Source organism: Lagenorhynchus albirostris, chromosome 10 (assembly GCF_949774975.1).
Source record: "Lagenorhynchus albirostris chromosome 10, mLagAlb1.1, whole genome shotgun sequence".
In the NCBI taxonomy this organism is placed as follows: Eukaryota; Metazoa; Chordata; class Mammalia; order Artiodactyla; family Delphinidae; genus Lagenorhynchus; species Lagenorhynchus albirostris.
The window spans coordinates 7116921-7139685 of record NC_083104.1 but is presented as its reverse complement, the minus strand read 5'-3'; the positions used below and the strand labels follow the sequence as shown (position 1 = coordinate 7139685).

Here is a 22765-nt window from a genome sequence, read left to right as displayed (position 1 = left end):
ATTCTGTTTGAAGCTCACACTGACTGGGCACTTTCGAGGCACCAGGCGCTGAGCGTGGCTCCTCCCAGCAGCCCCTCGAGGTGGGCGATCTAAGGAGCCCCTTCTCCCCCTGAGGACATGGAGGTCAGGAACGGCTCAGAGCCTCCCCCAAGGGCACAGGTCCGGTCGCACCCAGGCGCGTTTGGATCAGAGCCCTCCTTAGCTTTTCTCACGGGAACTTCACTGCACTCAGTGTTTGGGCTTCCAGGAAACAGTGATATTTGTCTGTCATCCTGTCTTCTTAGAACTTTACTCAGTTCCCTGTTTTCCGGTTCCAACCTCCTCTAACCTCTCAGGGCTGTGAGAGTCCACCTGTGTTCCCCAATCCTCTTTTCTCTGCTGCTTAGCCTTGCTGATTAAAATTGCCTGAGGAAGAGAGGTTCAAGCCTGTCTCCGCATCCACTTTTGTTTTGGGAGTTCGGTTGTATTGTCACTATTGCCTTCAGTCCTCAGGCAAGACACTTCCCCTTTCTGTATCTTGGATTTTTTTTTGTTGTTTGTTTGTTTTTCATTAGGGAGAAAAAGTGCCATAAATCTTGGTCACTTTTTGGAAGTGAATATAGAGGGCATATGTGAAGCATATTAAGTTTCTGTTATTCCAACTGGTCAGTTTTCCCTTCCCTAATTGTAACATTAGTTAAACCTTAGTTTGCATTTACTTGCTGAAGATTGTTTATGAACTTGCTCGGTTGCCCACAGCAGTTTGAGAACCTGACTTCTGCCCACCACTTCTTAGAGAGCTTTAAGAATAAGTTTGAATAAAACAGAGCTTGAAAACCAGACACCAAAAGTCCCAGAGACAAAGTGTTGTCCTCAGAGACTTACGACTCCAGGTCGTAAGTATTTGCATGTAGCAGAGGCCTTCCATAGGTTGTATGTGAACCGGAAGGTGGAGTGTGGGGTTCCCAGGGGGCCACATGTGTGTCCAGTGTCTTGAAATCACGTGCTCTGGGGCTGCTAGTGCCATTGTACAGAGAGCTAGGTGTGTGGGTCTCTGTTCCTTGGTATCTTCTTAGCCTTAATTGCCAAGACCATTATTGTTCGATTGTCAAACACTAAATGTTATAAGAATTAGAATAAATGAGTGCAGAAGGCTTACCATTCCTTCTTCTGGCAAATCTCCTCGCCAGTGTCAACCATTTTGCTCTTTTAGCTGTTTCTTGGTGGCTTCCTGTATTAGCATCCCAGGTTCATTGCTGTTACTAAGGGTAGGCTGTAGTGACTTAAATGAGACAGACGTTTATTCCTCTCTCCTGTGACCGTCCAAGCTGCCCAGGGCTCATAGGGCAGCTGCCCAGTGTCAAGGACCAGTTTCTTTCGTTTTCATTGCTCTGCCGTCTGGGACAGCCGGCTCCCAGCTCCTACCTGAGACGGCTACTGTGTGCCTCCACACGTGCCTTCCAGCCTACAAGAAGGGCACGGTCCCCTGGAAGCTGCAACATAACCTCCCTTCCCAGGCCGTTGGCCAGGACTGGTCACATGACCACGCCTAGTTGCAGGGGAGGCTGGGAAATGTAATCTGTAGCTGGGAGCCTGTGTGCACAACTAAAGCGTCTGTTACTCTAGCAGAGGAGGGGATACATACTGGAGGGCCAGCTGTCTTCCTACAGCCCTCTGCTTTGGGCCACCCAAGTATCCACATGCACCCTTCCTCCCACGAGCAAAACGTGCTCACCCTTTCCCCAGGGGAGTGTCTTCTGGCAAGGGGAGTGGGTCCTTTGTTTGGTCCATCTGGCAGCCCCTTGTTCTTCTCAGTTGACCAGTGATCCTCAAAGTGTGTTCCCTGGACTTCTGAGCATCAGCATCCCCTGGGAGCTGGTTAGAAATGCAGGTTCTCAGGCCTGACCTCAGCTGCCGATTCAGAAACGCCAGGGGTGGAGTCCTGAGTCTCCCTCCAGGATATTCAGGTGCAGATAAAAGTTTAAGAACCGCTGACCCAGCACCTGGTTCTCTGACTACTGGCTCTGTCTTGGGGGGTGGGGTAGACATTGGGGGAGCATGCCTGTGGCCTCAGTGGAAGTGGGCACTGGAGAGGCTGTCCTTATGGGGGGGGCTACACGGCTTTCACAGCCCACTTCCTGCTGGGGGCGGGGTTTGGGCACCTGGGAGGAGCTGTGGCGTCAAATAATGGCCGGCTTTTGTCACACCAGGACGGTGGCTTCTTTGGCGGTACAGGTCTCTCAAAATGCTGGATGCTTCTGGTCTCTTGGCTTCTCATCAGTTCTCTGTGTGACAGCCACAGCTGATGATCTGGCCTAGGTAGCTTCATTCTTAACCCTGAAAGGTTTGTTCTTCCTCTTGGTGGCCTGTGTGCTCGGCCTGCCCCCCCCCTCCTAATGGAAGGTGCACGCCTGGAGCCTCCCTCGGGGCCACCTGAAACAACAGCTTAGATGGGGCGGAAGCACTCTTATCTTGACTCTTGTTTCTGGGCTCTGTGTCTGGCAGAGAGCCCCTCCTGCAGTTCATCAGTGGACTGAGAAAGGTGGAGTGGGGATTAGAATGGTTGGGGCCATGGTATCACCTCCTGCTGGGGCTGACCCTTCAGGGCCCCTGACAGGGGGGTTCTTGGTCAACTTGGATTGTCTACTACAGGCCAAGAGTCTTCCTTTTCATCTCTGCTTGAACATGGTCTGGCTCCAGTGGAGTTCTTCTCCCTCTGTCGGAGGTCCCTAAAAGAGAAGCAACGTGTACCAACATTCAGAGCATTTTCAGCTTCTCCCCTTAGAGTTGTGGGTGCTCGTAGCACGTGGCCTGCCTTCCGAGGGTCTCGGGTGACGGTTTTGCTTTGGTGTAAGCACAGTAAGCAGCTTTCTGCAGTATCTGGGTCCTTGCCACCTGGAGCATTATTATATTGATTTAGCTCCGGTAAGAAAGGCCAAAACAACAACAGGTTAAACTAAAAGAGGGTTTCTTTCCACTAGCGGCGTGTGTGTCGGCAACCCAAAGCTGATGGGGCGGATCCACAGTGTCAGGGATTCAAGCGTTTTTTCTACCTTATTCTGCTGCCCTGCGCGTGTGGCTTCCACCTTGTGGTTTGAGGTACTCGCTCCGGCTGTTCCTCTCTTTCCCACATTCCGGGCAGCAGGAAGGGGAGGGGATTTTCTTTCCTTCTAGGGGTACAATCTGAAAGATGCGCTTTATCACTTCACAAAGTTCTATTAGCTAGAACCTAGTCACATGACCACAATTAGCTGCAAAGGGAGTCTGGCAGTAGCTAAAAAATGTGGTTTTTAGCAGCCATATGTCTAGCTAAAACTTCTAGAATATAGGAAGACAAGGGGAATGGCTATTCTCTACCACATTTGTACCATCTCTAAATAATGTGCTTCTCCTGTTCTTTTCATATAGATCCATTTATATATTATCCATTCGCTTCCTCGACCAGGATTTGGCTGTACCTACCTCCTCTACCCCTTTGGCTCCTCTGTGGGTCTGTAGGTCGTTTTTCTAACCTTTAACGAATATCGTTACACATATAATTATTTTTCCATGTGCTCTAGGCAGTGCCTCTTGGTGCGTCACTTTGTGAGGTGAAGCATCATTTACTTGCCCTTTCTTACCCTCCCCTCTCCACTTTCACCTCCCGACTTCTGGCAAAGACCCGTCATAAAGTGGTCTTCCGTGGATGTCTTCACATCTCCAGGCTCTTCTGAGCCCACAGGGAAGAGCTGGGTCTTGGATGAAGCCCCGGTCTCTGGGTCAGGACAGGAAGAGGAATGCTGCCTTTGCGTCCTGATTGAAAAATGTCTTTTTGTGATGGGGAAAGTACTGTGTGCATAGGACGTCCGCAGGGCGAGTCATGGTGCAGAGTAGCATTTCCCCAATCACATGCCCCAGATGCGTGCTCCAGCAAGTTACGCCATGCAACTAGAGGCTTCATGAATCACTAACCTTGGGATATCTGTATGCTTTATCAGTGCCCCCTACCTTTGGAGAGTCACAGTGCACACCCAACGTTTTAAGGCTCTGATAAGTTCTGTAGCAAAGAAATCTATTTAGGTCAGTGTTTTCCATTTACATTTGACCACAGAGCCCCCTTTTCATTTGATACTTATTAATATTCCCATGGAACCAGTACACTGTGGGAATCACTGCTCTGGTACAATGGTGGCCATGGTGCAATTGCTGGGCATCCCAGGGGAGCCTCTTTATAGAGAGTCTGGGGGACCAGGGGCAGCATTTGCACGGCCAGGTCAGCATTCAACGTCAGGAGAGTCTGACCCTGGAGGCTAGGGCCAGCCATCACCCTGGGGCTTAAAACGTGAGAGTCCTACTGCTGAGGGGGACGTTTCCCGACCACCAGGCTTATTTAGGGAGAGGGCTGTGAGCCAGGCTCCAGGGTCTAGGTGCTGGCATCTGCGGGTCTCAGGAGCCGGAATCAAGGCAGAGGCCGATGTATCAGAGCTGTGGCTTCCAGCCAGAGGCAGGTCGGCTGTCATCACGGCCACTGCGGCAGGCAGGGGACCTGATTAAACGGCACTGAGGCAGGCAGGGTACCTGAGCCTGCCGATGGTGGGGGTCCGATGGCTCTAACTCTGAGCATGGAGGCTCGAAACCAGGTGTGCCTGATTCGTGAGGTGACACTCTCCCTCGTTCCTCCCCATAGAGAGTTAGATACACAAAATCTGGACAAGAGAGTCAGTAGTGAACTGAGACATATTATCCAGTGCCTGCTGTGTGCTAGGTGCCGGGGACGCAGCAATGGAAATACAGACAAGGGCTCCGACCTCAAGGAGCTTACAGTTTGGTGTGGGAGACGGGCATGAACAGGATGATGGCATAGAGACGTGTACCCAACCACAGCAGGAGTGCTCAAAGGAGAAGTGTAGGTCGGGTGGGTAGGTAGGTAGGAGGGTAGGAGAGGAGAAGGTTTGATCTCATCTGGGGAAGCTTCCCCAAGGAGCTGAAACTTGAGCCTCCATTCAAAGGACTGGCGGGCCGACCACACAGGCGTATCCAGGCAGAGGGAACAGCACGTGCAAAGGCCGGGTGGTGGGAAGGAGCAATGCTTGGGTGTGGTCAGGTCTACTTTCATCAGGAGTGTAGGAAAGGTTTTCGAGGGCTTCTACCTGGGAGTACCCCCATTGCTCTGGCCACAGTGGGGAACAGGGGCCTGTGAGGTTCCAGGTGTCAACTGCGTAGGAAAGCAAGAAGCTTCTGGAACCTGAAGGGACTCCAAGGGAGGTGACCAAGGTTTCATCTTCCCATCTGCTGCTACCATCTTCCTGGGAGTTTCTTTCAAGTTTCCCAGTTTTCACGCAGTCTCGTCTTGGTTGTGCAGCTTTCACAGTTTCTAACTTTTGGTTTGGCAGCTCAGCCAAAGTCATTTCCTTCCTGGAGCTGGGCTTTCACTGCGTGGGGAATTTCTATCTGCTGCCTAAAGTGAAATGGAAGAGAACACACCCTTTCTCTCCCAAAGAGGCTGAGCTGTTGCAAGGGCCAGACAGGGCTCGTGTGTGTTCTCCTGGAAGTTTTCCCAACATCCGCCCGTTTCCTACCACTAGGGGACAAAAAAGCGTGGGAAGGACTCAGACCCTGGGGCCCCTGGAGACTTGCCCCTGGGCGTGGCACTGCACAGGGCCAAGACCACCCCCCTGCCCCCCCCCCCCCGCGCCAAAGTCCTGGCCAGGAGTCACTGTTATCTGAATGCTAGTCATAACTTGTATTTAGCACCTAATATGTGCCAGGCAAGCATCTTATCTCACAAATCTCGCTATTCCCATTTTACAGATGAGGAAACTGAGGTGCAGGGATAAGTAACTTGCCCAAAGCCACACAGCAAGTAAGCAACTGGCTGGAAAGGGATGCAGGTCTGCGTGACCTTAACCCCTGCTGGGGGAGGTCACTAGATGGCATCAAGTCTCTGAAAAATAGGCGTAGACGTTGCCCTGTCTGCTTTTCTCGTAAGTGGGGGCGCTTCAGAACATAAGCGATGCGAGGCTCTTCGCACGTCCTTGCTGAGGGGCTCAGGATGGTCTTCTGACTGTCCTTCTGTGTGTTAGTTATTCCACTGGAAAAGAGCGAGGCTTTAATCACTGCGGGTTTCTTGGGAGTAAATGTGAGCACGGACAGAGGGGCTTGTGTGTGGTGCCTCTAAACCAGCCCCCAGTTTTTCAGAGAGGACGGGTACGAGCTGGAGGGAGAGGAGCTGCGGTTTACTGAGCTCCCACTCTGTGCAATGCGGTCGTAAGCAGCTCCTCTGGGTTATGAGCTTTGGACACATGTCGAGGTTACCCATTAATCAGGATGGGCTACGTTATGTGGAGGTCACAGATAAACCCAGAAATCTCAGCTGTTCAACACAGCAAAGAATCAATTTCTCCAAGTGCAGTGCTGGCTCCTGCCTTCTGGCACTCGGCAGGCCATTGGGAGTGCGCGGCTTCCAGGGTCACTGTGGAGGGGGAGAGACAGATGGACGAGGCTCGCCAGCTCTTAATTGCTTTGTCCAGGAAGTGACAGTAGCATTTCCACTTAAAATCCATTGGCCAGAACCGGTTACGTGGCCCCAGCCTAACTGCAAGGGAGGCTGGAGTCTGAGCGGGAGCAAATGACTGTTTGGTAAGCCCTGTCTCAGCTACTGGGTACCTCAGTTCAAGGGGGTTTATTTTAAGGTTCTGCCTAACCATGGCCTACGAGATCTCACGTGGACTAACCCTTGCCCAGTTCTCTCACCTCATCTTGGCTACTTTCCCCCGCATTCATTCAGCTCAGCCGCTAGGGTCATCCTTCATTTGAGGAGATGCACCGAAGGGTTTTCTTCCTCAGGATTTTCGCATGTGCTATTCCTTCCCCGTAGAATGCGGGCCCCTCCCCAGCTCCCTTGCATTCTTCCCGTGGCTCATCCCTCTCATCTTCTGGGTCTCTGCTTAAATGGCACCTGCCCACAGAAGTCTGCCCCGGGCACCCCGTGTAAGTAAGTGTCAGGTACCCCCCCCCCTTCCTCCAGTTTGTTGTCAGCATAGAACTCCTCCCAGTTTAAAATTAGGTATCTTTTAACTGTCACGTGAGTTTTGATAAGTCAGAGCCCCCAGTCCCTAACACAGTGAATAAATGAATAAGGATGGATGAGTCATTTTAGCAGCCGGTGAGCAGGTCCAGTGGAGGAGCCGTGATAGGGCGATCAGGTCTTAAGACAAGGTCATGCCCTCTTATTTGCCTAACTTCCCGTCTAGCTTGAGTTGGGAGTTTTGAGTGGTTTGTGTACGTGGACTTTGGATGCCCAGGAAGGTTGAGCCCAGGGATTGGGAGGGAAAGGAGAAGGAGAAGGAAAAGAGAGGGTCCAGAAAGCTCTTTTTGTCTTGATACGGCCAGCTGGCACCTAGGTTCCTTAGTTAGGGATGAATCACTTTCATTTGCTCTAGAAGGGATCTGTTTCAGCCACATGAGTCAGAATAAATACAAAGAATAAAAACAAATTTATAAATATTACCTCACTGTTTACTTTGAGGGCTGAGAAGAGTGTGGGCAATTCCAGACTGTGCTCACTGGGGAAAGACCTTGCCGGCAGCTGGAGTCCCCTCTGCTCAAGCATGTGGCTCCCGGATTTGCCACTGTGTTAAATGTTCCCAGGCTGCCAGCCGGCGAGGAGAACCCAGGCCCCTCTGCCAAGGGCCCAGCACACCTAAGCCTTTTGACCAAAGGAAGCGGGACCTCAATAAACATGTGATGTGAGCATGTAAATAAGAGAACTGTTTCAGGTTTCACTTTACGCAAGTATAAACTGGAGAGAGCAACTGGGCTTTCTCCCCAGAGGTGTCCTCTGAATTCAGTAGGCCACACCTATGGGAAAGCACTTAGGACAAAACAAAAAGCCTGACCTAGACTCAGGGGTGATGATCCTAATGATAGTAAATTACAACGGTAGCTTATAACTGTTGAGCACTTACTTATCTCATCATCTCTGGGGGTGTAGGGTACAGTTCCTCATCCCACTTGTCGGATGAGATTTGGAGCGTTTCCCTTGCCCGTGAGCCTGGCTGCAGTGTGCATGGCGGGCTGGAAGCCCTGAGTTCATCTTTGGGCTCTTGTGCTCATTAGAGAGAGTGGGACATCCTGAAAATACAAAGTAGAGAGAAAAGGGAATCAGGCCCATCGTCCCCTGGGAACTGTGGAGAGAGCACAGAGAAATGCTTTTGCCCCCTTTCTCTGCCCCTGGTGCCAGAAACTCAACCCTCATCACTCCGGGTTAAGCCAGTCGTTCTCAGCCTCACCTAGGGAACTTTCGAAAGCATCCAGACTCTGATTTAATTGATCTGAGAACCAATGCATCAACCCCTTGGTGCCCACAGACACTGAAGCTGTTATTTCGAGCACTGGCATCCCCTCCCGTCCCTAGGGGCACTGGCAGGGAGAACTCCAAGCTGCCTGTCCTCCTGTGTGTGACCAGGGGCTGCCAGCAGCACAGCAGGCGGAAGCAGGTCTAGCTGGGCTTCTGTATTACTCATCCCCACGGCCACTGCACCTTCAAGGCCCTGCCACTGCCCACTGAGAGTCATGTGTCCATTAGAGGGTTTTTTTTTCTTTTTTGTTTTTTCTGGCTGCGTTGGGTCTTCATTTTGGCGCGCGCGGGCTTTCTCTAGTTGCAGCCAGCGGGGGCTACTCTTTGTTGTGGTGTGCACACTTCTCATTGCAGTGGCTTCTCTTGTTGCGGAGCGTGGGCTCTAGGCTCATGGTCTTCAGTAGTTGTGGCGCGTGGGCTCAGTAGTTGTGGCTCGCACGCTCTAGAGCTCAGGCTCAGTAGTTGTGGTACACGGGTTTAGTTGCTCTGCGGCATGTGGGATCCTCCCGGACCAGGGATCGAACCCGTGTCCCCTGCCTTGGCAGGTGGATTCTTAACCACTGCACCACCAGGGAAGTCCCCATTAGAGGGTTTAAACTGTTGGATACAGCCACCCACCCCATTTGCTTCCTTCAGAGACCTTAAGTTGGGATCAGAGGTTCTTTTGGGTAGGGAGAGAGGACAGAGGACAGAGGATGACTATGTCACAGTTTGTGTCCTGGCCTTGGCCTTGGCCCAGCTGCTTTTTGTATCTGGTCCCACTGAGTCCTGGGACTGTTCTGGGACAGAGGGGTTATAATTCTTCTGACTCCACAGAAGATGCAGATGAAGCTCAGAGGGTTAAGAAATCTGTCCTTGCGCGTACAGCTAGGATTAGAAAGCCTGGCTCTGGAAACTTCCCCACACTTGCTCTCGCTTCTACTCTATGATCACAATTCCTATTTTTGGATCTCATGATCCTGCAGAATTAACTTTATGCATGGAATGTTTGTGAGATTCCAGCGGAAGAAAGAGTGCTGTCCTGGAAGCACGAGGCTGTTCCCGTACATCAGTCATAGGAATAGATGACGTAACCAGCTTGCTTTTTGGTCCTGGCCTTGGCAGACAGGAAACTCACAGGAAACTCGTGAGATTTAAAGCTCGTCATGACCCTTCTTCATGAACGTTTTGTCCTCCTTTGCTCCATCCTGCCCTCGATGTTCTATTTTTATTTCAACAGCATTCTGGTTTATGTACCGGCCCAAAGGAGTGGGTGTTGTATCCGCTCAGCTATCAGGGGTAAGCTTCCAGGCATTAAGGGCAGAAAAGCCACAGTTTCTCCCTCTTCTGGGTTTGCTGGTGGGAAACGAGGCGAGCAAAGGCCTGCCCTGCGCCTTCCAGCTAAGCTCGGGCCCTGGCAACCTAAGCGTCAAAATGAAGATGTGTCCTGTTTATGCCTCTTACTTATTGTCTGCATCTGAACACCCACAGAGGGCTGCAACGGGGGTTTCACAGGAAACTGAAGCTTGTCATCTGATTGTTACTGCAGGCCTGACGTTGGCCTCTGTGGCTGGGAGGGGCCCTCGTGTGTGACTAGGTGGGAGGGGGCGCTGCAGCAGAAATGCGCTGCCAAGCTCTGTCTCAGGCTGGCACCCGCCGGTGCCGGTGCCCATGCCTCAGGGCTGTTCCCTCCTCGGGCGGGCATGTGCCCCAGTCCCACATGTTTGCATGGACCGCGATGCCAGCTGTAGGCCCCTGCCTGTCACTGCAGACTCACCTTAGGTTGAGAACATAACGAAGCCTTTTCTATCCCCTGTTGGTGGAGGCCAGGGAGGTCAGCCACGAATGGGTGGGTGGCTTTGGTATTCCTGCCACATAGGTCTTGATGGAGAGGCAAAGATCTGTGCAGAAAGGGAAAGAAATAAGGAACAGGACACTGAAGTTAGGTCAGGCCGGGACCGTCACCTTCACTTCCATTTGTCTGATGACGAAGCAGGCTCAGCCGGGCCTTGGACGGGGGGAAGTGCCGCTTATTCTGGGGACGCAGGCAGTTGGGGTGCAGGTGGCACCTTTAGAAGCTGATGCAGCCAGGAACACCTCCTACTGTGGTGGGCTGTCTGGGGTCCCCTTCACCAGCAGGCCCGGCCTGCCTGACGCGAGGGGAGCTGGGGCCACAGAGGAGTCACATCTGCCCTTGTGTCTCATACACAGATGTCATCATGAGGATGCCGTGAACATGGCCCTTTGAGGTACACGGGTAGGACCCCAACTGAGGCAGTTGGTGGAGGGAGGGTGCGTCAAGGGGCCGTCTCCCTGGGCCAGAGAGGGGAGGGCAGGGGGGGAAGAGGGCTCAGAGTGGCATTGGGACCCCTTCCTCCTGGGGTCTTTGCTTCTGCCCTGGATCTTCTCACGAGTCAGCCTTCACTGCCAGTGACTCTCACCGGCAAAGTTGTCACTTTGCACGAGGGACGGTGTCACCCTGTGCCTGTGGAGAGCAGTGCATTACGTGAGCAGAGACGTGGGAGTCTGTGAGTCCTGCCGGTAGGGCTGCCCTTGGGGAGGAGCCGCTTCTGGGATCCCAGTTTGGGCCAGAAGGGCCTCTCCCTGAGGCGATTGGGTTGGGGGCGCGTGGTGCCTGAGGACCCCAAGTGGGGAGAAACGAAGTGTGTGTTCTCCGGGGTCCCCACAGGGGCCGTAAATCCTGCTCAGCCATTGGTTCTGGCAGGGGACCCCGCCTCCCTGAGCTTCCGTTTCCCTCTTTGCTACCCCTAGAGCTGGGGTGAGGGCACACACAGTGAAGGTGTCAAGGGCACGTCCTAGACCATCAGTGGCAAAATCCAGGAGCGAGCGGGCCCCGCATCTGCTGCTCAACTGCTTTCGGGCTACTCACCCTCATCGGAAGGCTCCGTTCTCGTCCCTGTTCGAGCAAGCTTGCTTACTGACTTTTTTCTTAAGAAACAATTTACTGTGCAACTGATACATACATGATCATTGTTGAAAGATTCTGCCAAATGCAAATAACCCCCCCAACCCACAGTTATACGGTCCTTGATAATCACACCATCCAGAAATGTTCACAGCTAGCATTTCCTATATATTCTTCGGGTTCTTTTACACATATTTTACAAAGAAAAAAAACCTGGGTAACACATTATATATCCTCTTTCATTGTCAGTCAACAATATATTGGTGGTTGCCAGAGGTGGAGCGCGGGCCCAAAATGGGTGAAGAGGGTCAAAAGGGAGAACTTCCAGTTACAAGATAAATAAGTACAGGGGATGTAATGTGCGGCGTGGTGACTGGAGTTAACAATACTGTACTTCGCATAGTTGTAAGTTGCTAAGAGGGTAGACCTTAAAAGTTCTCATCACAAGAAAAAATTCGTAACTGTGTGGTGATGGATGTTAACTAGACTTACTGTGGTGATCATTTCACAGTACATACAAATATCAAATCATTATGATATATACCTGAAACTAATATAATGTTCTATGCCAATTATATCTCAATGAAAAAATATATTAACACCTCTCCATATCATGGATATCCACATACATCTTTTTAGTTACTATTAAAGTGAAAAAAAAAACCTCACACAAGTCAAAATATTTAAATGAATAAATTCATTTAAAGAGACAGAAGTAGAATGGTGGTTGCCAGGGGCTGGAGGAGCGGGGAGGGGGAGTTGGTGTTTAACGAGGGCAGAGTTTCAGTTTGGGAAGATGAAAAAGTTCTGGAGATGGATGGCGGTGGTGGTTGGACAGCGGCGTGAATGCGCGCAGTGCCACTGAACTGTAGACTTTAAAATGATTAAGATGATACATTTCACGTTAAATGTATTTTACCGCAATGAAAAAAAACAAATACAGTAAAACAACAAAAAAGTGTACATGATGCGGGGTTGTGTTAAATGAAAACGGAAAGACTCCCTCCCTACGCCCCTTACACCCGCTCTGGGCTGCTTAAGAGGTGACCCGGTATTTTAAAAATACGATCACACCACCACCCATGAAGTTCCCATCTTTTGAGCTCATTGGTTAACATGTGCTATCTCCCTTAGTCTCATGGAAGTTATCCAAAGCAAACACAGCTGGGAGGTGAGGGAGCTGGTGTCAGGTCAGAGCCTGGACTCTGAACCGCTAAGCTCTGCTACTTCTTTTAGAAGATAGTTCCATTTAAAAGAACAGTATGTCAGTAAAGGAAACAAGGAAAAAGTCACCCACTATCCCCCATTCGGCCTTCTGGTTACTTTTGTGCATTCCCTCTGGCCTTTCCTCACTTGCTCGCACCCTTTGTCCTGCTGTTCCTCAGTCGGGGCCCCCCTGCAGAGGGCAGTAGGGATGCTGAGGACAGTGGCCATGTGAGTGGTTCTGCCGGACCGGATGACAGGGAAACCAGCCCCAGGGTTGAATCCCATCAGCTGTTTGACTTGGGACAAACCATTTTACCCGTCTGAGCCTCAATAAGCTCGAAAATAAAATGCAGCGAATTCTGTCAACCATCAGAGGTCGTCAGGCAAATCAAATAAATCTGCGTCGTGCCGTACACACTGGAGTGCCATTCGCTGAGGCGTTGCTAATATTGTTCTAGTCCCAAAGCTCGGATTTGAGAAGCCTGGTCCCGTGCTTGGTCCCGTGGTGACGATCGGTTTTGTTGAGAGAGAGACACTGTTTACCTGTTGGAATAAATGCTCCTGGAGACTCAAAGGCTGGAAGCGTGTGTTTTGTCTCAGCCCCACCTGGTGCCCACGTGAGAGTGAGCAAGTGGGCTGGCCTTCCCTGGGCTTCAGTGCCCTCTGTGTTTTTGGTTCTCAAACATGGGTCCACCTCTGACCACCAGAGGGTGAAGGGCCTTGAATGCAGGGCTGTAGAATTTGGATTTGGTCTGGGAGGCAGTGGGGAGATAGGAGGGTTCATGTGAAGAGCGTGTGCCTTATCCTGCCAGTGGGGAGTCGTAAAGGCTTTAAGCAGGGAGGTGGTGAGGCCAGGTCTGTGTTTTAGCAAGATGCAGCCTGGGGAGGGCTCTGGAGGCCCCTGGAGCTGCAGGCCGGGACCATCCTGGAGAGAGGATGGCAGTGGTGGGGGGAAGGGAGAGGAAGCAGGTTCACTCGCAGCAGGCTCTGTGGAAGCTGGTGGAGACACACCCTGTGGCACCTTTGGGGTTTCCCAATTCAATGCAAAGAAGTGATTACTCTGGAAAAACAGGTGACCTCCACCCAGGCTCTTTCAGCCGGTCCTGCCTGACCAGGCTGTGTGATCTCAGACAAGCCACTTAAGCTGCTCAGGCCTCAGGGTCCTCATCTCCACCAGGCTGCAGTGAGGGACCTGGGGAGGATTGCTTGCGCGCAGAGCTGGGCCTGGCCGTGCATTGTGCAGTGTCGGCTGGCAGTTGACGTGGCTGCTATTTTCAGGCTTCCCGTCTCTAAAACAGGGAAGGATGCACATGTCTCCACTGCTCTTGGAAGGGGAAGCTGGAGGACTGCCAGTACTTTTATATTTAGGGGCTCGACTTAGGGACTCAGCCGGGTGGAGATCTTTGACTTCCCCACGTGTTCAGGGAACCGTGTGGTCTGCAGAGGCCTTGCATGTCTGCACTCTCATTCCCCGCTCCCAACAGCCCTGTGAGGGAGGCAAGCAGATGTTATCATGTTATCATGATGATGATCTCTCTGTTTCATAGGTGAGGAAACAGGCTTAGAGAAGGAAAGTGACTTGTCTAAGGTCACACAGCAGGTAGGACTGGAAGTCAGGTGTGTCTGACAGAGTGTCTGAGCTGGACCATTGTCGGGCCCAAGAGCTACACCTTACACATGGGGAGGCCGAGGCCCAGAGGGAAAAACAGCTCTCGGGGGGCACATCGTGAACTTGAGGCTGAGGCAAGACTCTGATCAAGGTCTCTGATTTCTGGACCCAGCCTGTCGATGGCTGGCCCCCTTCATTGAATGATAATAGCTTTCTTTCTTCCCACCTCGTTTCAGGGAAATCAGTTCCTGAAATCAAGTCTTCCATCCCAGACTTCTTGGATACGGTGAAGCCAGGAAAGCCTTTGGCAGCTTCTGTAAGAAACGCTGATGATGAACAAGAAACGGAGCAGCCCATGAGGCCAGCCACCTTTCCAGGCCCGGGTAATTTTAATCTAACTTAATTTTTTAATTTAAAGAAGATTTATTTAAGGAAACGTTTTATCTATAAAGACATTTAGTTCAGCATATAATAGCAAAAAATTGGAAACAACAAATGTGGATGGCAAAATTAACCACAGGTGGTGGTGACAATAAAATGCTGCCGGCAATGATGTAGGTCTGTATACATACATGGAAATATGCTCACGATATACTGAGTTTAAAAAGTTAAAATGTCAGACGACAAAAGGATATATACCGTCTATTACCTCTTTTTTTTTTTTTTTGGTTGCTCTGCACGGCATGTGGGATCTTAGTTACACGACCAGGGATTGAACCCGTGACCCCTGCTGTGGAAACGTGGATTCCTAACCACTGGACCACAAGGGAATTCCCAGAGAGGTGTATTTTAATTGTTATTATTAATTTTTTTATTTTTGGCTGTGCTGCACAGCTGGTGGGAATCTTAGTTCCCCAACCAGGGGTTGAACCCGTGACCCCTGCATTGGAAGCGCGGAGTCTTAACCACTGGACCGCCAGGGAAGTTTCCCATTTTTGTAAAAAGAAAAAAACAAACTCAGTAACTGGGGGCTTTCTATGTGTCAGACACTGTTCTAAGCCCTTCAAGAAGTTGAGCTGTTTAACCCTCAACTAACCGTATGAGTTTGGTATTGTTTTTCTCCCCATTTGACAGATGAGGAAAACGAAGCACAGAGAGGTTAAGCAGCCTGCCGAGGCCATATGCTCCGGAGCCCAGGTATTTTACCTGTGGTTCCGCAAGCCCCCAGCACAGGCATCTGAGCCATGTGATTTGAACGCTTATATCCTCAACCGCTGCACACACCCCTACCCCACAGCCTCTCAGCCCACTTCAGCTTTGTCTCCATCCCCTTGTGCCCAGGGAAGGGCTGGAGGACAGTTTGCCAAATGATGGAAGGACTCAGCCAGCGGGTAACTTCCCGAGGGGTACCCGCTCCTCATGCCGTCCTCCCCACCTCTCCCCCGGAGCCCCGCCCGCCTTCTGCTCTCCTGCAGCCTCATGAGTGGAAAGCTGGAGACCCCAAATCCATGAAACCTCCCAAATCCGTTGACATGGCTCCCAAAGCCAGGGTCAGCGTCGGCTGAGAGGCGCGTGCACGGGCTTTTGCATCAGGCGGACCCGTATTTGAATTCCAGCTCTGCCCTTTCCAGCAGGAGAATGACTTAGCCTCTCTGCACCTCATTTTCTTCATCTATAAAATGCGCATAATAATAGAATAATAATTCCTAACCGCCTACATCATCGTGTGTGGTTAGGAATCATACACCTTGGTGTTGCCACCACGTAGGTGCTCATTAAACGTTAGCCGATATTAGGAACATTCCAGGCACCCCAGATACGTTGAGTCTGGAAAGTTAATCCTAGACCAAGGAGTCTAAATTATTTCCTGTAGCTAAAGAGTTTTGAAAAAAAAAAAAAAAAGAGCAGAACTTTGATCGGCAATTAAAGATAAGGGGAAATGGTCCTAAAGCTAATATGATACTGATCGATGGCCAACGGGAAAGATAATAATAAAATAGGGAAATTCTAGGGGAGTGCTGGTGGAGCTGGAGGAGGTTACTGGTATAGCAGCTTCTTCAGAGGTTCCTTATTTAGGCTGCCGTGAAAACAAGCATCATTATGTCTCTGCCAGACTTTGCACCCTCTGCTTTCTTGAATGGCACTTGGGAGGACATGTGCCCAGACAGGTCAGGACAATAAATAGAGTCTGTAGACAGAGACAGGAAGTTGACTGTCTATCTTTGCCCAAACTAAAAATAAGGGCATCATCATTAATTTCATCAGATAACCCAAAGCCAGTCTTTTCTTGGGAAAACCCAAGGTTCCATTGGGCCCAGAGTTCCAGCTGAGTATCTCGTAGGAGTGGAGAACGTGGAGGCAGAGGTGGCTGGGGAGGAGGGCACACACAGGGAGGAATGGTGCCGCCTGTCACTGAATCAGCCTGACCACCCAGGGAGGGGGCTCTTGATAGCTGGGGAAGGAGACATAGCCTGCCAGAGCTCCATGGCTGAGCAAGCGGTGGGACTGGGATTCAGCTCAGGTGAATTGTTCGAGAGCCCACATCCTAACCTCTGTAGTGGGGAGAGACATGGAGAAGGAAAATACACGAGCAGATGAGCCATGGACGGGTTCTAAGCACCTTCTTAAACAGATTCTCAAAGTTAGATTTCAGATAAAAGGGCTCTGGGGCTTCCCTGGTGGCACAGTGGTTGGGAGTCTGCCTGCCGATGCAGGGGACACGGTTTCATGCCCCGGCCTGGGAAGATCCCACATGCCGCGGAGCAGCTGGGCCCGTGAGCCATGGCCGCTGAGCCTGCGCGTCCGGAGCCTGTGCTCCGCAACGGAAGAGGCCACAGCAGTGAGAGGCCCGCGTACCGCAAAAACAAAAACAAAAACAAAAACAGATAAAAGGGCTCTGAGTGGCTGAAATAACTGTTGCAAAGCCTTACCTATGGGAGAGACCATCGTCTGTCCATCAGAATTGATTTAATCTACACATAGTTTTACCAGCCTTGGCACCCCACATATACCAGAGACTGATCTTTGTGCTTTATGTCATGTCTTTTAATCTGGACAAGAACTCTACAAAGAATGGACTATTTCTGTGTTTTGGGGGGTTTTTTCTACATCTGAGAAAGCTAAAGAAAGGAAGCACAACCCACCCAAGGTCAAATCTTTAGTAATGACAGAGCCAGGACTTGAGCTCAGTTCTGTCTGCTACCAAGAAAGAGATGGGGAAGCTGTAGAGGCCGACCCACTGCCAGCCACAGGGCAGGAGCCAGAAAACCCCGAATGAGATGCAGAAACATTGCGTGTTCTTTGTTCCTGCCTGCAGTGACGCAGCTCAGCAGGACAAGATTGGCGCATTCTGCTTGAGAAAGCAAACGTTCTGGAAAGATTTCTGTGGGAAATGGCACCGTGAAGGGTTAACTCTTAGTGTTTTGGAAATGACATTTGTGTAGACCACTGTCTTCCCTGGCCCAGGCCGTCCATGAGTGGAAGCAAGGGCTAGTTCTTATCTGATTTCTCAGCCTTGCGGTATTGGTTCCAATTCCACTCCCTCCCCCCGCTCCCCCTACGCAAACCACAGGGATAAATAGACTCAACCACCCCTAGTAGCCCTCCTGTGTCACAAGAGCAGACCTCAGCGATCCCCCCACACTGAGAGGCCTGGTGCAGCCCCCAGAGCAAACCCCAGGCATCAGTCAGACCAGAGAATCATGGCTGTGTGAGGCTAGTGCTGACCTTGGCCTCGCTGGGCAGTGGGAGAGGATGAGGGACCGTGTGTGCAGCCTGCTCTGAGGTCAGCCCTGGGGCGGGGAGAGCAGATAGAGCAGAACTCCAGGAAAGAGGCAGGAGGGAAGTCAAGTTGGCCTGGAACAGCAGTTCCCAGAGTGTAAAGTGTCTGTCCCCAGTGGTACATGGAACACGGGTGTTAGGCAGAGAATATATCACATGCACAAAAACTAGGGATTTCAAGGCTGAATATGTAATACGTGAACTGGAGTGGATTGAAAGAAAACATCAAGTAACTCACTGTGGAGCAGGACAGACACACGGCCCACACCTAGGAGATGGATGACTGTGACCACAGTTTGGGTGACTCAGGCCAAGGGTATTGAGCTGAGCCCAAGAGAAGGCAGGCAGGGCAAGGGCGGAGGTCTCCACCTCTGGAGCAGCAGTGGCCAGGAGCCTTACTGCAAGGCAGTCTCCCCTCCACACCCAGTCACCAGGGGTGGGGAGTCGGGGTGGGAGCAGCCTCAGGAAGCACGGCCTGGGTGCATGCGGATGCGCGGATGGATTTAAGTGAACAGCTGGGCTCTGGTCAGTTACAGGGCTGCCAGCTGGTCTGTAGCACATTGCTGGTTTTAGTTATTTTGTTTTTTATTTTACCTTTTTATTTTTTTAATTGAAGTATAGTTGATTTACAATGTTGTGTTGGTTTTAGGTATACAGCAAAGTGATTCAGTTATATATATATATATATATATTTTTTTTTTTTTTTTCAGATTCTTTTCCCTACAGGTTATTACAAAATATTGAGTATAGTTCCCTGGGCTCTACAGTAGATCCTTGTTGGTTATCTATTTTATATATAGTAGGGTGTATCTGTTAATCCCAAACTCCTAATTTATCTCCCCCTCACCCTTTCCCCTTTGGTAACCGTAAGTTTGTTTTCTATGTCTGTGGATCTATTGCTGTTTTGTATGTAAGTTCATTTGTATCACTTTTTTTAGATTCTACATGTAAGTGATATATGCTATTTGTCTGCCTGGCTTACTTCACTTAGTATGATAATCTCTAGGTCCATTCGTGTTGCTGCAAATGGCATTATGTCAATTTTTTTTTATGGCTGAGTAATATTCTGTTGTATAAATATGCCACATCTTCTTTATCCATTTATTCTGGTTTTATTTTTTCCTTTTTTTGCCAAAGGTTTAATTCCCGTGTCTGAGCTATAGCTCTTACCCTGAAGCTCAGTTTATATATTTAAAAAATGTTTTTGGCTGCGTTGGGTCTTTGTTGCTGCGCTCGGGCTTTCTCTAGTTGTGGTGAGCGGGGGCTACTCTTCGTTGTGGTGCGCGGGCTTCTCATTGCGGTGGCTTCTTTTGTTGCGGAGCTCTGGGCTCTAGGCACACGGGCTTCAGTAGTTGCGGCATGTGGGCTCAGTAGTTGTGGCGCACGGGTTTAGTTGCTACGTGGTATATGAGATCTTCCCGGATCAGGGATCGAACCCATCAGGGATCGAACCCGTGTCCCCCTGCATTGACAGGCGGATTCTTAACCACTGCGCCACCGGGGAAGTCCAAAGGTCAGTTTAAGTTGTAGTGCACTGAGAGACAAAGAGGGTGTGTGTGAATGTGTGTGCGCACCTGTGTATTTTGGGGAGGGGTGTTTGTTGTTAGTACCCCATTCTGGGGGTTGCTGGTACAGTGTGGGTGTACCAGCACGGTACCTTCTCAAGCGTAGTCCTTTCAAATATCGCCAATGCTGGAAAATGTGAAAAAAAGAAAACAAACAAACAAACAAAAGACTGTAGAAGCCGCAGACAATGCAGGGAGAGAGGCTTAGGGGGGCCCCTCCTCTGAGAGGATGAAAGAGCCTCAGGCTTTCTGTCAGGTGAGTTTTGTTTTCTCAGCTGCCTTGGTTAGTAGTTTTGGAAGGCTGATTCTAGCTTCACCATGGTGCTGTTTTCAGTATTCTGAGTTAACGTTTTCTATGGTCAAAGGTCCACATTAATCACTCCTTTCTTGATGAGGTAAGCCAGAAATACTTGAAACAGGTGGATTTGGCCAGCAACCCTTGGGTCAAAGTCAGTTTCCCTTGGAAGGGCCGGCCCCCTGTTACTCAGAGGCCAGCCCTGCAGTAGGGCCACTTGGGTGTTTCCAACGGTGACATCTGAAGCTTCAGGCTGCTGGTCAAGGCACTTTCATGTGGGTCAGCTACGTGGCCTGTCTTGTTCCCGGCCTGCACCTGCTCTGACCTGCAGACCCCAGGCTGCCCCATTAGCCTTCAGATTAATCTTCACGTGGTGCCTTGTGAGGACACGTCAGCCTCTTTACCCTGGCCTTTCCCTGACCCTGAACTGCTCTTCAAGCCGCACCTCTCTTGTGAATCTTCCACGTTCACTAAGGGATTAAGAGCACAGGCTCTGGGGCCACTGACTGGGTGCCCTCGGAAAGGTTGGGTCACCCCTCCGTGCCTCAGTTTCACCACCTGTAAAGAGTAGATGATACTGGCATCTCTCTCCTGGGGCTATTATGAGCGTGAAATGAGTTAGCTTAGGGGAGCATTGGGAATGCTGTCAGTGTTTGCTAACTAAGCGAGCCCGGAATGTTTACTGCTCGCCTGGGCTTTCCTGCTGCCACACCTCCTCATGGGCCGGTCACGGCCTCGGTGCCCTCCCTACGTCATAGCTACTTGTTGCAAATGTTTTCCCCTTTTTGAAGCTCAGGTCAAGTGTTCCTTCCTCTGTAAGGGCCTCCTTGATCTCCCAACCCACCAAGGCAGGCTTCTCCTGCCTCCACCCCGGGAGGCTGGTTATTGCCATTCCTGCTGCCGTGGAGGTTTCTGGAGGGCAGGCTCTGTAGCTAACGCACCTGTGTCCTTCTCTGCTGCTTTTGTGGGAGGTGGGACAGTGTAGGGGTTAGAAGGCCCAAGGATCTCCATTTGAAGGCCGACTCTGCCCCTTACTGTCAGCGTGGCCCTGGGCAAGTGGCCACCTCCAGTGCTTCCCTTTCTCCACCTATCACACGGGGACTTTGTATAGGACCAACCCACAGGGCTGTCATAAGGCTTCCACGGGGTAACGCTCGAGCAGCGGGTAGGCTGGCGCCTGTGGTGTCAGGAAATGGCAGCTGTCATCACTGACAGTAAAATGTTTGTGGAGTGAATGAGAGACTGACTGGATCTGGGGACCAGGCAGGGACCCGTCCCTCCTTCCTCCAGTGGCTGTGGCCTGACCCACTGTCTCTCCTTTCCAGGGCCTGCTCCAGCCAGAGCCAGCCCCTGGGGCCCTGCTGAAGATGCCTCTCCTTCCGTAAACACCGACCTGCCAGCCTCATCCGATTCAAAGGTAAATCCTCTGCCCCCCAGCAGTAGCTCCCAGCTGTGACCCTCTCAGAAATGCAACGTGTTTATTCCTCGGGAACAGTTTGGGGGTTAGGGGTCAGGGTGAAGGGGAGAAACGAGGCCCATTGAATTGCTCTGAGCTTCTAAGACTCTCAGTGCTGGCCCTCAGTAAATCAGGGGCGGGGAGAGGGTGCCCTCTAGTTTTTAATGAGCTTTTCCGTTATTTGTATTTAAATGAGAGCTGATAATTGGCATCTTCCTCCTCCCAAAATATCTTGGTTGCAGTAGTCAAAATGCCTCTCCTTCAACCTTTTTTCAACACAAAATATATTGGAGTTATCCTGAATTTTTAATGATTTGGGTCCAGGGTCACAAGTAACTTCTGTGAATCTTAAGCATTTTTGCCTTTCTAGGCCCTTTCTTTCATTTAAAAATATTACTTAAAATTATACTTTACGACTGCAACGGTATAAAGATGAACATAATCCAAGTTGGATTAAAAATTAAAACATTTTCTTCAACTTGAAAAGTTCATTTTTGTTCATCAGACTTCGAAAGAAATTACGTTAAGATGTTTTCGTGGGCCCCTAAAGGTGTCCTGGGCAGAGTGCCTGGCAGGGAAGCCAGTGCTACATGGGTCTGGTTAGTGGAGCTCTTGCATAAAAGGGACTGTCAGTTAAGCAGGCTTATTTATTTTTTAATAATTAATCATTTTCAAAGATGATTTAGTAATTGGAAGAATGATCATGGTATAACGTTTAGAGAAAACACTGGAAATCAAAACGGTGGGTGCGGCATGGTCCCAATTTTTAAAAAGAAATTCTCGTGTATCTAACTGACAAGAATTACACTAAACTTTAATAGCAGTTAAGTGGATAATGAGATCATGTATAATTAGCTCCCCTCTAATTATCTAAAACTGTTTATAAGAGCACATATAACTTAAAAAAAATGGAAGTTTATGTACAGCTATTGTTAAGAAGAAAAGGGATTGATGCAGAGCTGCTTTTCTTAGGCTTACACAGGTTATGTGAACCTGTGTCCTGCTTCCCGGCATGTATACCGTGTGCAGGACCAGGGACACAAGCCCAGCCATTGACCCGCCGTGTAAACTCACTTCACTTCACCCCCTTGGTGCTCACCTTTGTAAACTGGGGAAGAAAAAAAAAAAAAAGGAAACCTCCACCATGGGCCGGGAATACTCACATTTTAGTTAATCTTCAAAATTACCCTCCAGGGTGTTATGGTTATCTTTATTTTTGCTGATGAGGAAATGAAGGCTCAGAGAGGTTAAGCAACTTGTCCAAGGTCACGGAGCAAGTTAGAAGCAGAGCTGGGATCTGTCCTTTTTGCCATCCCTCCTCACCGGATGAGATGATCCCCTTCACCCCTCAGCTCTGCTGTTCTAAGAGTCCCTGAGGTAGTAGGGAAAATAGTATTTTCCATATTAATTCCATATTAATCTCAGTCTCTTCTCTCTGAATTCCCAGGATTTCAGCACCTCCATTCCTAAGCAGGAGACACTTTTGAGCCTGGCTGATGACAGCCTTTTCTGGAGCGAGGTGGACGTGGTCCAGGCAACTGATAACTTCAACCCAAACCACAAAATCAGTGAGGGGACCTTTGCTGACATCTACAGAGGGCAAAGGCTCGGCACTCCATTCATCTTCAAGAAGCTCAGAGAGGTGGGCACTTATTGGTTTCCAGTAAGGGGTGGAGACTACATGGTGAGGCT

The 22765-nt window shown here is 50.3% G+C and overlaps 1 protein-coding gene across 1 annotated transcript in view; it reads left to right on the top strand.

Annotated features, from left to right (window-relative positions):
- IRAK2 (interleukin 1 receptor associated kinase 2) overlaps positions 1-22765 on the top strand; it is a 57923-nt gene that overhangs the window by 12164 nt on the left and 22994 nt on the right. Inside the window, exons 3-5 of the mRNA XM_060161201.1 lie at positions 14274-14420; positions 20943-21034; positions 22521-22715. Coding sequence (XP_060017184.1) covers positions 14274-14420; positions 20943-21034; positions 22521-22715 — 434 coding nt within the window. The remainder of the gene's footprint in view (positions 1-14273; positions 14421-20942; positions 21035-22520; positions 22716-22765) is intronic.